The following is an 18,639-nucleotide window of genomic DNA, read 5'->3' on the forward strand; positions in this document are numbered from 1 at the left end:
CTATTTTGGGAGATGTTTTTAATTGGACATTGACAGTATGCTAAATATTTAGCAGACTGTGTTCATCTCAGTTCAAAATTTTTCGCTGACTTAAAATAAAATCTAATAGTCTACTAAAATTTAATAGTAGTTAGTAGCTTCTCAACAGCAGCTTTCAAAGTCTGAGGAATAGTAGTTGCAGTTGTTACAGGAATACACAGTAACTTATAGCTATAGTATGCTATATTTTATTGATTTTTCCCCACACCTTACAATCACTATATGCAGATGAGTATGTTCTCACACCTCTGAAACACTCCTCTCTGATCTGATGGATGTGGAGTGTTCAGTGACACAAATTCGTCCACGAGTAAGCTAATTGGTCTGGAACAAGCAGAACAATGACGGCTCCTCACCCCTAACCTCTGCAAATCCCATCAATGGTGTTTTCCGGTCGCAGTTCTAAGAGGCTCCTGTTCCCAGCGGCCAGGAAGTCACATGGAATCTGAATTCATCAGTCCTGAGCCTTTTGTATTTAAGTGTGCTATTTTTTAAAGCATTCTCACAAACATGCTGTGTTCAAGGAAAATCCTCCTTGCACTGGATGTGGATTAATGAATCTGTGTGTGTCAGGGGGAGAGCAAGAGATACATACCTGGAGGGTTCTTGCCAGGCTCATTGTTGCTAGGACTTCCTGACTGCTGCGAGTCTGTAAACAAAAATAAAGAAGGTGGATTAGAACACCAAACCCATACGGAGTGACTCAAAAGAGCAGCGGCAGAGTAGATTACATTACCTTACATTAGCTTCATTTATCATCCACTTCCATTCCCTCAAGCTTTATTTGTTTAGCTCTTATGGCCTTTTATGGCTTTTTATTTGTCTCTCTAACACAGGGAAATTAGCGAATCCTTTATCACAATCAACAAAAGCACACTGGATCCCAGGACAGTGTAAGGGTGGGCGAAATTAAACATGTAATATTCCTCACGATACTTACAGATGATATTAAAATAACACAGATACAAAACATATTCATTATATATTTTCTGAAGTCTTTCTGCACCAGCACCAAAGCACATAATGATAATACTCTGTCAACAAAATCCACCATCAGTGACACTTCAACAAATAGCCTTGTTTAAGATAATAGTGTTTCAGAAGTGACAGTATCATTGAAACATTCAGAAAATATATGATGGGCCTTCATTTACCATATTAATTATAACATATCAGATTGCCACTCTATCTAGGACAGAGGCGGTAAGAATTTGTATTCTGAAGGCAATATGTCTCCAAGAAAAACAGTCAGAATAACAGATGTCCAATAAATATTATTTTAAGTAAAATGTTAAGCCTTTTAAACTGTATAAGTTCTCGGAATATTATATCCACATGCAAATCCTCTTCCTTTGAAAGAGATGGCAGTTATTCTTTTTTTTTCTGTTCCCACCCAACCCCCATCTTCACTGTAGTAGAGACTGCAGGAGCTCAGTCCTGACAGGCCAGGCCAGATGTGTGCAGAAACATGTTTTTTTTTCTCTAGAAAAGGAGAAAGAGAAAAACAGAGTACAAGAAGGAGGGGAAGACTGAAAATGTGCTCTGCAAGAAACATCACAACATCTTTTTGAGCAGCGACACACTCACACTCACTTTGCAGACACACACACACACATACAATGGTCCAAACGAGCTATGCCTTAGGGGGTCCTAAATCTTGACCATACTTCACATAACGCAGGAGCAGACGAAGGATGCAGAAGGAGGAGTGCTGGAGTAGGAGGAGGAAGGGAAATATGAAAAGAATCCAGCCTGTTGTTAGTGTGTGGTTTCAGGGAACATGCTCCTGACTGATGATGTTACCTTATAGGACCTTTGTGAGGCCTGTGCCCGTTTCTTTTCAACTCCACTGACCACTAGGCATGCGTGAAATGCCACAAATTGTCTATTTCTGGTCAAACACCCATAATCTTGTTATTAAGCCCTTGAACCCTAGCCTTATTATTCAGATATTAACTGTATTATATATATATGATTATTGAGTGTTAAAGCTGATTAATTAGTAACAAGTATAAATAAGTCAAGACATTCTATAAGAATAATTATTTATTAAAGTTACAAGTCACACACCTAGTCTAGACTCTACACAAAGATTGCTACTGTCATAGATTTGATGGATAAGGATTTTTGCAAGCGCTCCACCTGGCAACCTTCAGCTGAAGTCTGGGACTAAATATGGTATAAGTCGTCAGAATTCATGTTTAAGTACATTTTTCTAACGGGAGACAATATTTGATCAGCAAACTCTTCACTATGGCCGCCTCAACAGAACAACATCTACATCCATCTCAAACGAACCAAGCTGAAGATGCAAGGCTTCAGTAAAGTACATCAACAATGTCACCTTTCCTTCTGATTTACACGTACAAATGTGGTCAAAGAACCAACCTGAGAGAGACAGGGGGAAGATATGATCTGTCCAACGGGGATGAATGAAAGGCAAAGCTTAACTGAGATAGCCTCACTCTGAACAACACTCTTAATGCTGCCTCCATAAACTTCATTTCACAAGTCAAAGAAGGTGGGGGAGCGAGTAGGAGAATGAGAAGAATAAATATATATATTAAAAGATACAGAGATTTATTTCTCCCTCCTAAAAAATGACCATTCCACAGTGCTGCATAAACGGAATGTTCTTGGCTTTGGCTCAACAATGACAAAGAGAGGGAGGACCATACATTAAAAAAAAAAAAAGAAAGGTAATAGAATTCCTTGCACTTAATCACAGAGAGAGAGAGAGAGAGAGAGAGAGAGAGAGAGAGAGAGAGACAGACAGAGAGAGAGAGAGAGAGAGAGAGAGAGAGAGAGCGCAATGGTATAACATTGACAATAAACTTTATGTGTATAGCACCTTTCATACACAGAATGAAGCTCAAGGTACTGCTCTGGTCTTAGGCTACAGCTTGTTGTATCTTGGTGCGTAATCTCCAAATAAATATTCCGTTTAAAATCAAGGGTCTTCGTTAATTATAATATTAATCTAATAATCTATCATATGTTTTGTCTTGGGCTGGACAATATTGCCAAAACCTATAACAATATATTTAATAATTTTGGTTGATACGATATAATTCCGATATCGATTTGAACAGTATAAAATCAATGTCAATTGGTCAATGTTGTTTTTTTTAATTGAGTGTGTAAATAATGTATATTGAAATATCGAAAATGTGTTTAAAAAATCATATACTTATTATATTGCAATATATATTGACACTGAGTAATTGCCCAGCCTTATTTGTCCATTAAAAGCTGTTAAATATGAACTTGAGCAATAACAAACCATGCAGAGCCTTGGTATTTCAAGAGGTAAAAGACAAAAGTATGAACCTCGAGGTTGTGAAGGTGTTTTTTTTTTTTTAAAACTGAGTAAACAACTTTAAATGAGTATCCGTGACAGCTCTTCTGTTATCACTAATGACTGGAATGGTATTCAAATGATAAAAGCCTGCTTGGACTACTGGGCACCTCCATGAGCTTTGATTGGCTGGTATGGCAGCAGGGTGGCATTGTGTCTGTGATGCCAGCTCCTATGCCAACTATCCCAACCCCCTGCTGATTACCCTTCTCATACCCACTCTACACATCCATCAGTCTGGATAAAGACACCTCCTACTGTGTCAGAAGGAGAGAAGGAGAGACAGAGAGAGGGAGTATCTTGCATCTATAGGTGCAATCTAGCATAGCAGTGTTTAATGTGATTAAACTGGAAGTCACAACAATGGAGCATCTGGCTCAGGCTATTACACGACTATGGTCCAGACACATTTTTCATCAGAGTCAAGGACACACACACAAATAACACAATCACATCCACAACAACCTTCCTCACACATACACAATAACTGTATACATAAAATAAACAAAAGCCAACCAGGCTAATGAACGCTGTGCTGATTTCTAATCTAAAATACAGCTTCAGTTTTACTGTACGCTCATCTGAATCTGCTTATATGCTATGTTAATATACACCAATACCCATATGTACTGAGATACAGTTCTTCTATTGTCACAAACTTGACATTGCAACAATAAAAGAACCCTTTTTGGTGCCATAGAGACCCCTTCGAAAGCTTCTTCTAATGTTTAGGGTTCTATACAGAATCGTTTTAATCACTAAAGAACCCTTGAGAGGTGATCACTTTTAAGTGTGTGTTTAGCTGCTTTGATGGATATATTGAGTGCTGCAAATACACTCTAGAACCCAAGGTCACCTTGGTCTAAGCTAAGAGCTGAGTAAAAGGGTATACACTCCTCAGGTACGGGAATATGGAACAGTGGGACTGCATTCACTGGAGTGATGAAGGAGAACCATTCAGTACTTCTGGAGGAGCTGGATTGGCATTTGTGATCCACACTGCGTCATCCTGATCTCATTTATGTTCTCATAGCTGAATTCTAACAAACAAATCCTCACCGCAAAGTTTCAGCACTTAGTTTAAGATACACATTGTAGAGTAGAAAATGTTACTGTGGAAAATAGCTGTAAACTCCTCTTTAAATCTCTCAGTTTCAGAAGAAACTAATGTGTATATGAGTATATTTTGGATGTTTTTTCCCCAACTGTCTTTTGAATATATTGACTGTTATTACAGGTCTGTGTGTCCAGGTGTGCACATGTTTGAGAACAATACATATATCTTTGAGGTGGAGCATTTAAATAAGAGATGGATGGTACACTTTAAACATGTCCGTAGGCTGAGTACTTAAACAGTTTGACCAGGGCGTTACTGAGCGTGTGTGTGTGTGTTGTCAGAGTGTCTGTATCTGAGATGAGATAACCAGTAACACAGAGACTCTTCAAGCACAACACCGTTTGGCACTGAGTGATCCTGGGAAAGAGAGAGAGGGATAACGAAAGGAAACAGTTTTTTCAGTTAAATTTAAGATCCAATGATTCAAATCATATTTAAAATGCTACATTTGTTTTTGAAAGACATTGACACACTTCTGTTCTCATTTGGTCATACATATAGAGAGATTCAAATAGGAGATTATTATTTTTACTGCATTTTGATGATGTGCTGATGCAATGTTGGGGTGTTAACATTATATTTGTTTTGTAAAATATTCCTTATAGGTAGAATAGTTTTGTTTGAAATTATAGTCATGCTTTTCTTATAGGCGCATATACGTTTTGCATGTATTTGAAAGCAGCACATCTAGAATTGTACGTGCACTGGGATTCATGCTTAATCGTGATATTTTAGAGTAAACTGGGATATCATCCGACGAACTTAAACCGCTATAATAAAATGATTAAAAATAAAGAACAATAATCTTTCCTGCCGGCATGCTCAAATATTTTCCTGAAACATAATTTTGTTTGAACTGCATCCTCCATGGAAAGAAACAGTAGTGTTTTTGGAAGGAGAGCTGGGTGATATTTATAGCATTGTGTTAGGAAGTGCCGAGGAAGAAACCGTGTCTCTAATACAGCAGGACTAAGGGGGAACAGCAGCCAGGCCTGTCTCAGACTGCCAACTGCAAAAGCCAGGCTGTGCTTTCTAGGATTATCATTCATCTTAGATTGCTGCTTTTGTACATAACAAATAGAAAAGCAAATAAAACTGACGCTTATGCTGCAATTTGTCTGTTTCCTTTTCCCTAACCAATGCATTAGGAAATAACAGACGAGAAAGTTTTGCGACTGTTAGAAACATAAAAACATTAAGCAGGATATATTTATATGGTTGAAATCTAAGACTCAAGTATTTCTTTTTAAACAAACGTCAGTGACTGGTTTCATTATCAGCTGTAAAATATGAAGCGTAACATTTCTGAAACTGAGATTTTACCTCAGAAATTATATGTTTGTTTGAATAAAAACATAGCAAATATCAGCCAATATTATGAGTGAAATTAGCGTTTAAGCTGAACCTATAACTCTTATAACTAATGATGTAGCATGGTGTCGCCAAGGGCAGCGTCGCTGTCACTCAGTTCCAGGGTTCTGAGGTTGTGGGTTCGAGCCCTACCTGTGAGGATTTTGGTGTGTTCTCCTCATGCCTTAATGGGTTTCCCACTGTCCAAAAAACACAGGTTGGTGGATGGATTGTCTATTCAAAGGTGCGCATAGCTGTGATGCCCTGTGACAGACTCGCACTCTGTCCACCACAATCCACGACAGGATAAAGTGGTTACAGCAAATGAAGGAATGAATGAATGTCTGTAATATTAGTACAGCAGGTGTTGTATTACACCCCAGGACAAATTGTTCCTCTAAGTCTTCGGAGGAGCTGTTTTTTATTTTTCATCGGAATTTACCGACCAGAATGTGAGAAAGAAGAAGAGGGTTCGTGTTCATTAATCAGTCACTTCTGATGTGCCACACAAGAAAAGATTTAGCATTCCTTTCCTACAAGTCATGTAATTATACTGCAATCACTTGAAAAATTCCTTTCTCAGAAAATCTTTAATAGCCTGCAATGCAGGAGTCTTTCTGTGGAAGGAAACACAAAATACCTCCCACCATACCTCCAAAAACAAAATCCGAGAAAAACTCGCAACTCCTACACTTGGCACGATATCGGCACCCAACCTCTCGTCTCTGCTTTGTGCTTCTTTGAAAGCTATTACATACTTTAAAAACTTTTCTTTGCCGGCTGTGGACTGGACTATATCTCACCCTCTCTCTCTTACACACACACACACACTCACACACACATTAAGCAACGAACCGCATGCATACCGTCGACATTTCAGGAGGAGGCGTCTGGCAGCCATTTTAGAGAGGCCTGCACACGTACTGCTGCGCTTGCCAGAGAGACTTGCCTAAGCCAAGAATACTCTCTCTCTCTCTCTTTCTCTCACTCTCTCTCTCTCTGTATTTCTCTCTCTCTCTCCTAACCTGAGCCAAGCATGAGTGAGAGAGAGAGAGGCAGAAATATCTCCTAATTGTGGGCTGTCTTGGCCCAAATTTTTGAAGCATTGGAGCTGCACTGGTGTAAATACTGCCTCCGGCTGAGTGACACCCAAATTCATTCATCAGTATTTTGGTCCTGGCTCAACTGAGTGCTTATGACCTCACGGCACATGGCCATGATTTCAACACACTACACAAATTAGCCCAGGCGGGTCTCTCTCAATGACTGTTTACCTTTCTCTTTCTTTCTATCACTCCATTATCTTCCTCTATCAGCCCTATATTTATTTTCCCATCACTGTCACCATTTTTCTCCATCTTTCTTTGCCTCCATAATTACTTTCTTCATATCTCTTCTTTGATATATCTTTCTCACACACCTCTTATCTGCCTGTTTCTGTAGCCTCTCTCTCTCTCTCTCTCTCTCTCTCTCCCTCTCTCTCTCTCTCTCTCTCTCTCTCTCTCTCTCACTCTCTCTCTCTCGCTTGCTCCCCCTATCATTTTTTTTCTTTTTCTCCCTCCTGGCTTGTGTTGATAAAACACCAGGCTCTTTATCGGAGTGAACCGTAACCTAAACACAGATAGGAGGAAAAGCATCCTGGCGAGCAGAGATTGAGACGGAGAAAGAGAAAGAAAGAACGAAAGAAAGAATGAAAGAGAGAGAAAGAGAGTTAGAGTAAGTCCTGGCCCTGTTTGCCCCTTGGCGCCCAGAGCAGTGTGAGTAGTGGGCAGGCAATGCCAAAGCCAGTGCCATGTTAGCAGCATCTGTTCCGAGAGCCTACACAAAGACTGGCAGCCATCTTGTGATGAAGTCCTGCCATCTCCTCTACGCTTGAATTAACTCTCCTCAGTCCTCGGTGCCATAAACACAATGAAACCGCTATTTCTCACTCACAGCTCATTTAAACAAGCGATGATACTCAGTCAAAGGTGCACATTTTGTAACGGTGTTTAATTTACCATGCTTTAAATTGAAGAGGAAAGTTATTGTTGTGTGTATGTCTTGTTTTTCTTAAAAGAAGAGCGACGTTAAAGTTTCTCTTGTTTCATCATCAAAAACAGAAAATGATGCTGATTCAAATCTCTCAGAATGTAAATGATCACAGAATTCATAATAAATTCACGGTTCAGTCCACGACTAGATGGATAATAAATACTTGAGAGATGTATGCTTGAAATCTCACATCTCAATATGTTTGACATTGTTATCAATGCTGGCCTCCAGTTCTTCATTACTGGTCAGCCACAAGTCTGCTGTTTGTTGGATATTTGTTATAGGCACGCTGTTCTCAACCTGTTTATAGCTCCCTTCTGACTTCCTAGACAATGTTAAGTATGTTTGAAGTTGTTCTTACTGGCTGTGTCACTATGAAGTGATTTATTATCAGGTGCCTTCATTAGTTCTTTTGAATTATTATATTTTTGTTTATTTTTTATATATGCCTTTCAAACCGTCCCAGAGGCTTCAAACATAACATTCACATTCATAAGATGCCAGGTTTGACAGGTTAAGAAGAAAGGTAATGAACTATAATATGTATTTAGATGCTATTTTACTCTATATTTTTGAAGAATCAGTGGACTTATATTGCCAGCATTTGTGAAATGAGAGATTCTGGGATGTTCTCTGGTGCGGGGTGTATTTAGTGCAGTGAACGGTAGTTGAACTGGTTTCCTTTCTGTACAGAAGTGGCCTCTCTGCACAGTGAGAATATTTTGCAACGTAATTAAGACAGTTTTTATTATGGCTTCTGATTGGATTAGAGCTCCAGTTTGCCCACTGAGGCCACCAGGTCAGGGGATACAACACACACACACACACACCGAAAGAGAGAGACATGCACACACACCGAAAGAGAGAGAAGAGAGAGAGAGAGAGAGAGAGAGAGAGAGAGAGAGAGAGAGACCCACAAAACAATCAAACACACACCAAAATGTATTTTTTTTTCTTACAATAATTTCTGGTCACTCTTTAGTTCGGTCTAGGCTTATACACTTTACTGGACTAAACTGTAGCCTAAAATATTGAGCGATGTATGAAAATGAGAGAAGTCTTGGTCCCCACAATCATAGACCTACTCTTTAAGAGCCATACAAAATGAGTGAGTCTACAATCACTAAATGTTTGTATGTGCTATTTCAATCAAGTCAAGCGGTTCTATTGTCATTTTAACCATATGCTGTGTGTATAGTACACAGTGAAACAAAAACATTCCTCTAGAGCCAAGCTGTTACATAAAAGCCTCACCTACACAAAACCACATAAAGCATGTGAGTGCAAACAATTGCAACAATGCCCGACAAGTACAATAGCAATACACAATAAATACTGAGGAGGGGAGTCAGTGCCGTTTTGATCAGTTCAGAGTTTAAAGTGGGAGTGATGTGAGTGAAATAACGTGCAATAAATTGTAGTGATATTGTTGGATTGAACAAAAACAAACTTATCTTTCAGGGCAACATTCATGATACAAAAAGCACACCGTATTGATCTGTGGGTGTCTTAACAAAGCCCAGCAGTCTGACACAAGCAGTGTCCTGTGGAGAGTGCTGCTGTACATGTGTTAGACCCAAGATTCCATCACCAAAACCACACACACTCATCAGTCACATGAAAAACTACAGCACAGCGTGACTTCACATCTCAGTGAGGCTCAAAACACTGCAGCTAGAGCTTGAATTGTACACATAGTGATATGGAAATAATACTTCACTATTACAGAATATCACGCAATGCCTTGTTTTTCACAGGATAATCTGGACTGACCAATATATGCCTACGCCTCAAACAATCAGGTCATAATAGTGTTTCATGATCTGCGTTAGCTGAAATCCAACAAAATATGTGGGATAAACTGGAAATGATTTTGTATTCAAATACTGCGTTATGCCATGTTAATATTTAGGATAGACATCTACAGTGGAACCTCTACTAACGAACGCCTATACTAACGAACTTTCCAAGATACGAACCAGGCATTTGAATATTTTTTGCCTCCACCAATGAACAACGACTCTAGAATCGAACCCGAATTGAGAGTGTTGTAAACATATATCAGTGCAGAAAGGGTGACTTTCGGGTGGGGGCTGGAACGCATTAATTGCTTTTCCATTATTTTAAATGGGGAAAATTGACTTGAGAAATGAACTTTTCCACTTATGAACCAGGTCACGGAACGGATCACGTTCGTAGGTAGAGGTTCCACTGTACACACTTAGGTAGACAGAAACGGATTTAAGGTTGGAGTCTGGTTTCAGGACCCCCTTTGGATACCAAACTCCAAGGACACTCAGGTCCCATATAAAATGGCAGAGAATTTGTATATAACGTAAACATATTTACTTAATGACTATTAATTTACCCCCCAAATTTTTCCTGCTGGGCTGTTCCTCTCAAAGGCAGTTTTTCTCTAAACTTTAGCCCCTCTCCACCAAAATAACTCTAAAAACCATGGTGTTCTCCAGTGAACCAGCCCATATTTCCACCAGTTTGGATGGCGTTGTGGGTTTCTTGGTTCCATCGTCGCTGTGGCTAAATTCAGTGCCAGCACCAGAGACAAAGATAAGTGGACAGGGCCAGTCAGTAGTCATGGTTTTATCCAGTTTATAATGGCTTCAGATCATATAGCACCTACTCGTCCTTGGGATTTAATTCTTCTGGTTTGTGAACCAGTTTAGGTTGGTGGAAACATGCTGAACAGTTCGGATTTAGGTTTGTGAACGGAAATAGAACCAGAACACTGATTCTATGTGATACTAATATAGCAAGATAATAATAAATTAGCACACAGCTCCTACCCTCCTGTGTTTGCCTGCAAGGTATTTACAGCAGTAGCGAAGATTGCAAAGGCTGAAATTGTCTGACATCTCATCAGGGTATCTCCTCTTCACAGTGACAGCATGCCTCTTGGATGTGTATTGTTTTATGATTGGCTGACTGAGTGGTCCATTTGCATGAGTGTGTGGAGTCGTGGGCATGGCCGGTGGGTGGGGTGGGAGTATATTGGGTGAGGGTGGCCAGGGGAGGAGGTTCAGGCCGATCCATCCTCTGCCATGGCAGTGGGCCAGCAGCCCTTTTGTAGCCGTCGCAAGCCGGGACAGGGGAGGTGGGCAAAGAAAGAGGCCGAGAGGGAGGGTGTGAGAGAGTGAGACTATAGATTTAATTATGCATGCGCATTTCCCCATTCATAGAGGTGGTGGCGGTGGCGGGGGGGAACCAATGACATTCCGCCGTACGAGCTCCTGTCTGGAGGAACACTAATGAGGTGACACTCAGCGGCTGGAGCCCAGCCAAAACAGTCCATTAACTCCACACAAGTAGTTAAGAGGAGGAGAGACAAGGAGGAGGGGGGCTGACAGGGAGAAAAAAGTGAAGGAGAAGTTCAATCAGGAGAGAGGGGGAGAGAGAAAGGGAGAGGTAGAGAGAGAGCAGTTGTGAATGACACAACAGGGAGCCCACTGGTGTGGGGGGAGTGTGTGTTTGGGGGGGGGGGGGGGGGGGGGGGGCTCATGGCTTGATGATGGACTCTCTCCCTCTCACTGTGTGTGTGTGTGTAAGAGGTCAGTAAAGCTAGTGCAGTCTCATGCACTCAGACCCCCAGACTCAGACAGACTCTTTTCTTTCATCTCACACATTCAGACAAGAGCAGGGTGATGGTCGAAATGAACTGAATCAAAAATCACTTTAACATTGTGAGCTAAATGTATTACTCTATGCAATTTGGGTGTTGGAAAGCACTGATATAGCAGACCATAGCATGGGATAATTAACCACCACAATACAGAGATGGTAGAGTGATGGTAGCTTGCAGACTGTGGAAGGCCATATCTGCCAAAACCAGCCATTAATTTCCACGAGGGCCCAGGGAAATTAAGTGCATTTTAGATCAGAAATGTTTACCTCACAGAAACTGTGTGCCTCCACAAGCTTCCCCATTTCCCATTTACTAATAAGCGCTAGGGTTAGATTTCTAATATCTGCTCCTCACCTGGCATTAATATGCATCTCATGTGATCTGATCACAAATGACTGCCCTAACGGATAGTCATTAATACCTGGCATTTAAATGGATCTCCTGGGACTACTTGTGATCGGATTTTTCACATCATTCCCACTGGAGGAGGAGCATGGCGGAGTTGCACTCCCACGGGTGGGATAAAACCAATTTCCCTAAAACACTTAAATAACTCAACTTTCAATGGTTTATTTTTCAATTACAAACATGCTGAAAATAAATATATTTTTAGATTACTGTGAGAGAAACCTATGTAACAAACACACACACACACACACACACACACACACACACACACACAAACACTACTAACAGCTCAAAACCTCATTGTTTATTCTGAAAATCCTAGGAGGGGCAGTGACGTTGTTGATTTGGGCGATGCTTATTGCTGTCAAAGACACGTCAAGATGTTTTGTCGTTCACATTGCAGAATAATAACCACCTCCACTGTGTTGTGAGTTATCGGATCACAACGTGTCCTGTACTCCCTTCACACATGTACTTTCCACTGACCACTTACAATCATACCACGCAGGATGCACGTTAATGCCAGGAGTGAACAGGGTCTTTGTGTACTGCACTATTTATTCTATTTATTAACTCTAGTTGAACCCTTTTTTTAAATACAGTAGTCTGTGAACTTGGGGGTACAATTTATTACACGTCATACATACGACACACAGACACTCTCCTTGAGTGTGTAACATGATTCTGATTCTGATACATTCTAGTTAGTGATACAGAGTGTGCAGTAGACAAAACTGAGCTCGTCCAAATGCAAAGAGCCAGCCTTATTTTTATTAATGCCAGTAAGTTGCTAAATAAATATTAGACAATGGGTGCTCTCATAACCACCCATAACCTCATTTCAATCATGACACACACACTCAACATTCAAAGAAATACCATTCAACACGCATGCGTGGAGTGCAAAATGCTGCCTCACTGCATAGCTATGTTTGCTCTGTCAGGACATGTCATCTTAACAGTATCATCAGCAATACTCCCACAAAACTTCACAAACTGAAAGCCCCTGATGCATCGGCACTGACAATTTTCCTCATAAATCATTTTGTGAATGATAAAGTTTAAAGGATTCACATTTCAGCAGGTTCTCTGATGTGCTCTTCTTCTACACAATTAAAGATTTTTATAATAAATAAATATTATAGTATTGTTCCATTCATTCTTTAAGCACATACAACTACAGTTATATTACTGTGATAAGCCACAAGAGGCAATGTGTTACAGCTACTTTACCATGGTTAAGGGGTGTTCCTACAAAGCAAACAATCATGGATATGGTCAATCAGATTTTAGAACAGGAAACACCGGCTTTATAACTGTTAAGAGCATTATATCACTTATAATAGCTCTTGCACCCATGTGTTGGAAAGGCAAAGCCTGTGTCTTGTTCTAAGGATTTACAGCTCTGAGTTAAAACAACAAATATTTTATATATATTATATATATATATATATATATATATATATATATATATATATATATATATATATATATATATAAGTAAGACTGCTCATTTCAACATAAGTCTCTAAAGATAGAAGAAATTCACCTAAAAGGATTATGAGTGTTTCAAAGGGTTTCTGAGAGCAGGCTTCTAAATAGGAAGGGATTAAGAGTGTCCTTATGCAACGCGGTTTCCTGGGGCCGCAGGTTGTGAGTGTGCCAGCCTGAGCTGCTGGCCAGGCCTGTGTCTGTGGAGAGCGAGACAAGACGGCCAGAAGGCTGCCAGCTCCAGCATGAGAAGGCGGGGCAAGGTGCCAGGGTGGAGGAGGTGGAGCCTAGCAGCGTGGCCCCTGTCCAGCCGGGCCGGAGGCGACAGCCACCGTTTACATACGCGCTCGCACACAAACACACACACACACACACACACACACACACTAATTAGGGTGCTGAAGGAATTATTGGATCATATACTGCCACATCTAAGGCAAGATCTTGGCCCGAAACAGACAAAGGAACAAAAGCGTGCGCTCATTTAGAATGCTCTGCTGGCACAGCCACTCAGAACGAGACATGGGGGGAGGTGCTGAGTTTAATGTGTCATTACAAACATAAAAACAGACTCCCAACATAGCCAACAGATGTCTAAGCACTTTTACAGTGCTACAACTCTGCTAATTTCAGAGTGAAAAAACACTTGGCCGGGGGAATATAGATGTTGCAGGTGTCCTGTTGTGGTCTATTGCTTGCCACAACTCTCAATTACCAGCAAAGTGCTCTTGTTTGAAGGCTTTCTACCTCTCATTCATGAAAGGAGGAATTATGTATCATTAATGAATGTAATGGAAGATTCTGACATCGCAGGCCAGACAATTACCTGCACAAAGTGGACAATGCTGCAAAGATAAATAAAGCACTAGTGGTCATCTTTGAATCTGAATTACAGATTGAGTAAGTTATGTAGGTCTCAGATGCCATATGAGCAAACCTGTTTGACATTACTTGGGAAACCTGATAGGAATGAAATGCAGTTAGCATAATCCTAATTGGTGAGGTATTTGGTAGGAACATTAGTCTTGTAGCTCCGCTGCAACCTTCAGTAAAACAGAGCTACAATAAGTGTCCCTTCTAGGCAAAATGAAATGAAGCAAACTTTTCACAAAGCAAAAAAATGAAGATAACGGTAATTCATCTCTTCTAAAGGTTTTGTGCCATTCCACTGCATCCTTTAGTCTTACCTAAATATCAGCCAAATTAACCTAGACAATACAATACAATAAAATGAAATTAAATATAAAACCCCACTGCATATGAGACAAAAAAGGATAGACATGGTCAGGAGATATAGATCTACATTAACGTCGGATTCACCTGAAGTCCATCATCCCGACTCAATCACTAGCTGTTGCTGTGTTTGTTTTCTTTATGTGTCCAGCACATAAACGACTTCTTAGCCTCTAAGGACTTTTGAGCTCCTGCACCACTATTAACACTTGCTGTAGCTAATGTGTTTGGTGGGCAGCGGGTCTTTGTGCAGCCCACGGCTGGAGTATGCTAAATCAAAGCAACCTGCATGGCTTTGTGCATGGAAAGATGCGGGTAGTGCACTCCACCTGGTTTCTGAAAGGTTTCAGCGGTTCTGTTCAAATCTATACAATTTTCACCTTACCCCTGAGTCACTCAGGCACGTTTAGGACTTTCTTTAGCTTATGTACGTTTGCTCTGGGTCTATGAGGTTAATTAAGCTGGCAACTATTTGCAGATACTGGATTGTGTGTGGCATGCAGTTATCTATATAAACTTATAAAAGTAGGTCGCATAGCAGCCACCGTGAATGTGCACTCCACACAGTGGCATTTACGCTTGATTCAAGCAGTGTCACTCTGTAAAGTTAAACACCAAGCTTGGTTTGAGTGTTCGGCAGCACTGGAGATAAAGGGAATATTTTGCGCATTAGATTTTTAACCAAACTGTCTCTCTGTAAGGCCTCTGCAGCAGGCACTTTATTTATTTTAACTTGTGTTTGCACAGGAAGCACTGAAATTTAATTTGAAGAGCATCAGCCACCACAGTGAGTCACTCCCGTCTGAAAGGGACACTGCTTGTGGATGAAGCAGCTTGCTGAGGCAGAGCAGCGTTCCCTTGATAAAGGCTCTCCTGCAAAGAGAGGCGGCAGGCCAGTGGTCGATGATTAATACGAGCATAATGAAGGAGGCTCTCGTTCGACTCTGGAGAGCACAGGCTGCCCGTTGCAAGGTCAGAAAGTAGGCAAGCGGCCAATGGGCCCATCCTGCCGACCGGTGGTCGCAGAGAGTGGTGGGTAGCCCTCCAGGACAGGCAGATGCAGTGCCATAATTCATGTTCTGTTAGTTGCAGGGTCCCTCCTCCCTGGCATGCACTCAGGAAGACAAATCCGCCATGTGCACTTGAGGCTTGCTGGGGCGGCCCTGGGCTGCAGCAGTAACAACATGTGGTTTGGCTCAGGCGCTCAGTTTATATGGGCGACAGTGAGAGGAGGAACCGCTAAATGAATTTCAGATTCTGTTGTTCCAAAACCATAAACAATGTTACACAAAGCCTGGCATTAAGCAGATGTCGAGGAATGCTGCTATTAACTAAATGTCTTGCACTAGCATCTGTGCCGTGTTCAAAGCATGATCTGCTGGTTCTTGCCTGAAAATCAATATTTATTTCTGTCTGGTGCTAAATAACATTGTTTTTGGATACGCAGCTGCCTTTCAAATCTGAAATTCATATACAGCAGTCGATCTGGATCCATTTTGCAGATATGCTCACTATTAATATTTACAATTAGTTAAATGCTCTGTTACCTGAGGGTTGCGTATACGGGTGATCTTCGCCCAACAGGACAGTTCTTTTTCAGTTGTTAACGTTTACACTTTGAACTTTCCCTTACTTAGTATTTTAAGCGATGCTGTGATGTTCATTATGTATGACTGTACAGCGTAAGGTTTCAGCCACAATGAGGTTTTCCCAGATTAAATAAACAATTCAGCTAAACATTTATTTCCCAAGATAACTCAACAAAAGCCACATATCATGTTGTACTGACTCAAACAAATATATACACAAGGGGCAAGAGGAAGTCTTTTCAGAGGGGGAAAAGGCCACCCCGGACTGTGAACAGTGCAAGTAGTGTTGCTCTTTCTGTAATCTCATGTTATGCAGCATAAAAGTTATACCAGGCATCCCTGCACAGCATGGCATCAAACTCCCTCCCATGCCATAGGGGCTGGGAATGCAAAAAGGCCTTTTGTGTGTGCTTTAGTTTTCTGGCACGGTGTCAGAGCGCTGGAATGATATGGAGAACAATGCCCAGCTGTCATACAGTCTAATGCAGACCAGGGCTGTTCATTCGCTGCCACCTCAAACGGCGGCATTTCTTAACAAACCTCCCTGCGGATGTATTGAGGGAGAGGGCAAAAGAGGAAGTCGGGACAGGCCCAAAAGCAATGACGAGACCAAGTATTAGGAACCGTGCCGCATTCCTTTCTTTGTTTGACCTCAAAACGCCAGTTCCCCGTTTCCCACGAGGCACTCCATTAATCTCTTTATTTCTGAGTAAGTAGCGCTTCTCCTCTGTAAGCACGCTATAATGCAGACATGAACTGAGATTTTGACCTGGTCAGGAGCGGTGGGAGAGGTACCGGTAAGAACCTGGCCGTCCTGGTGTGAGTCTTACAGTATAGTCAATTATATGTTAAGACAAATGCCACATAGGCCTCTAAACTAATCAAACCTTCTTAAAGAGTTTTTAACATAAACAAAAATCACTCACAATTAGATGCTTCTTTTAAAAAGCCTTCTGTAGAAATCTCTTAACACAAACACGCAGGCGGTAACATATTCCTCCCTGTACAGTTTAGGACTGATCTTAAGATCTTATTGTTTGTTTACAAGTCTTTGAATGTGCTAGCTGCTATCTCTCTGAACTCCTACAACCATATGCTCCATCAAGGACACTCAGATCTGCTGATCAGCTTCTTCAGACTGACCCCAAATCTAAGTTCAAGCGTAGGAGACTGGGCTTTTGCAGGTACAGCCCACAAACTATGGAATGATTTGCCGCTCCATGTTAGGCTGGACCCCGCATTGTCTGTCTTTGGCTTTTGATTCTGTACGAGACTCACTTCTATTTCCGTTTCAGTCTTTTGTTGTGTATTTATAGTGTGTCGTTCAGGTTTTATCTGTTTTACCTTTCTGATTTATTATATTCCATTGTTGTTAATTGTTGTTTTTAAATGTGCTTTTTAAATAAACTGATATTACCAAAATAAATTGACGAATTATTATTATTTATTTTCATATCATGGTAGTTCATTAACGGCTATAATAATAATTTGAGCTTATATCGCCTGCCCTTACTGATCTGTCAGCTTTTCCATGGCCTAGCTCAGGAATCCTTTGTCCATTTTTTTCTAATCCCCACCCCCTTGTTCTTTCCACCACTTCCTCTGTTCTTTGGTATCGTGGACCCAACCTAACGGCAGGGGTCTTTACACTCTCTTCACAGCCAAATCTGCCGCCTGGCTCTGCACTCATCCGAGCATGTCGTTTTGAGTTTATCAGTGATGGTGAGTGAGAGGTCAAAGCTGGTCAGGGGAAGAGGTGGGGGTGGACAGTCATCCAGCTCTGTTCCGGAAGCTAAACAACACTGTGGAAAGTGGGGCCTTCTTGTTTATGTTGTATGGAACATGTTTCACATGCGTAACAGGGCTGGCCAGTAAGGAAAGACGGGAAGAAGGAAGTGAGGGGAGGAGAATGGAAGGCGAGGAAAACAAGCTTGTTCTCTTACACTATGTAATGTGTGATTTGGCTTTAATTTTCATCACCGTGCTGCCACCCGTCCGTACTGCTCTACACCTCCTTTGCTTGAACATGCTACCACTGTTCCAGACAGCGCACACACATTGTTTCCATTTTGGTCCTTACTGCACGTTAGGTAGCTCTGAAACACGTCCTGTCTCTTCAACTTCAGAAGAATGCTGAAGGCCACAACACTTCTAAGCTTTTTCTTTTTTTTTTTTTTAACAGCCAAGGCATGCTACCATCCCGCACATTAATTATTACAGCCTACAGCCATTTTCCAACGTCTGAGGAAACCCCCCCTAAACTTTACAGGCTTTTTTTTCTTCTCGACCCTGTGTGGCACTGCATTAAACGTGCAGACGTCTGATCAACCACTTGTTTCATGTTGTTAGTAAGCAAAACTACACACTGTTTGAATGATTG

The 18,639-nt window shown here is 41.2% G+C and overlaps 1 protein-coding gene across 3 annotated transcripts in view; it reads right to left on the reverse strand.

Annotated features, from left to right (window-relative positions):
• The window catches only part of LOC136706913 (nuclear factor 1 B-type-like), an 89,106-nt gene that overhangs the window by 33,650 nt on the left and 36,817 nt on the right, over positions 1-18,639 (reverse strand). For all 3 annotated transcript variants that reach the window (XM_066680660.1, XM_066680658.1, XM_066680659.1), the window contains exon 3: positions 635-688. In XM_066680660.1, coding sequence (XP_066536757.1) covers positions 635-688 — 54 coding nt within the window. The remainder of the gene's footprint in view (positions 1-634; positions 689-18,639) is intronic.

This window comes from Hoplias malabaricus, chromosome 9 (assembly GCF_029633855.1).
Source record: "Hoplias malabaricus isolate fHopMal1 chromosome 9, fHopMal1.hap1, whole genome shotgun sequence".
Taxonomy (NCBI): Eukaryota; Metazoa; Chordata; class Actinopteri; order Characiformes; family Erythrinidae; genus Hoplias; species Hoplias malabaricus.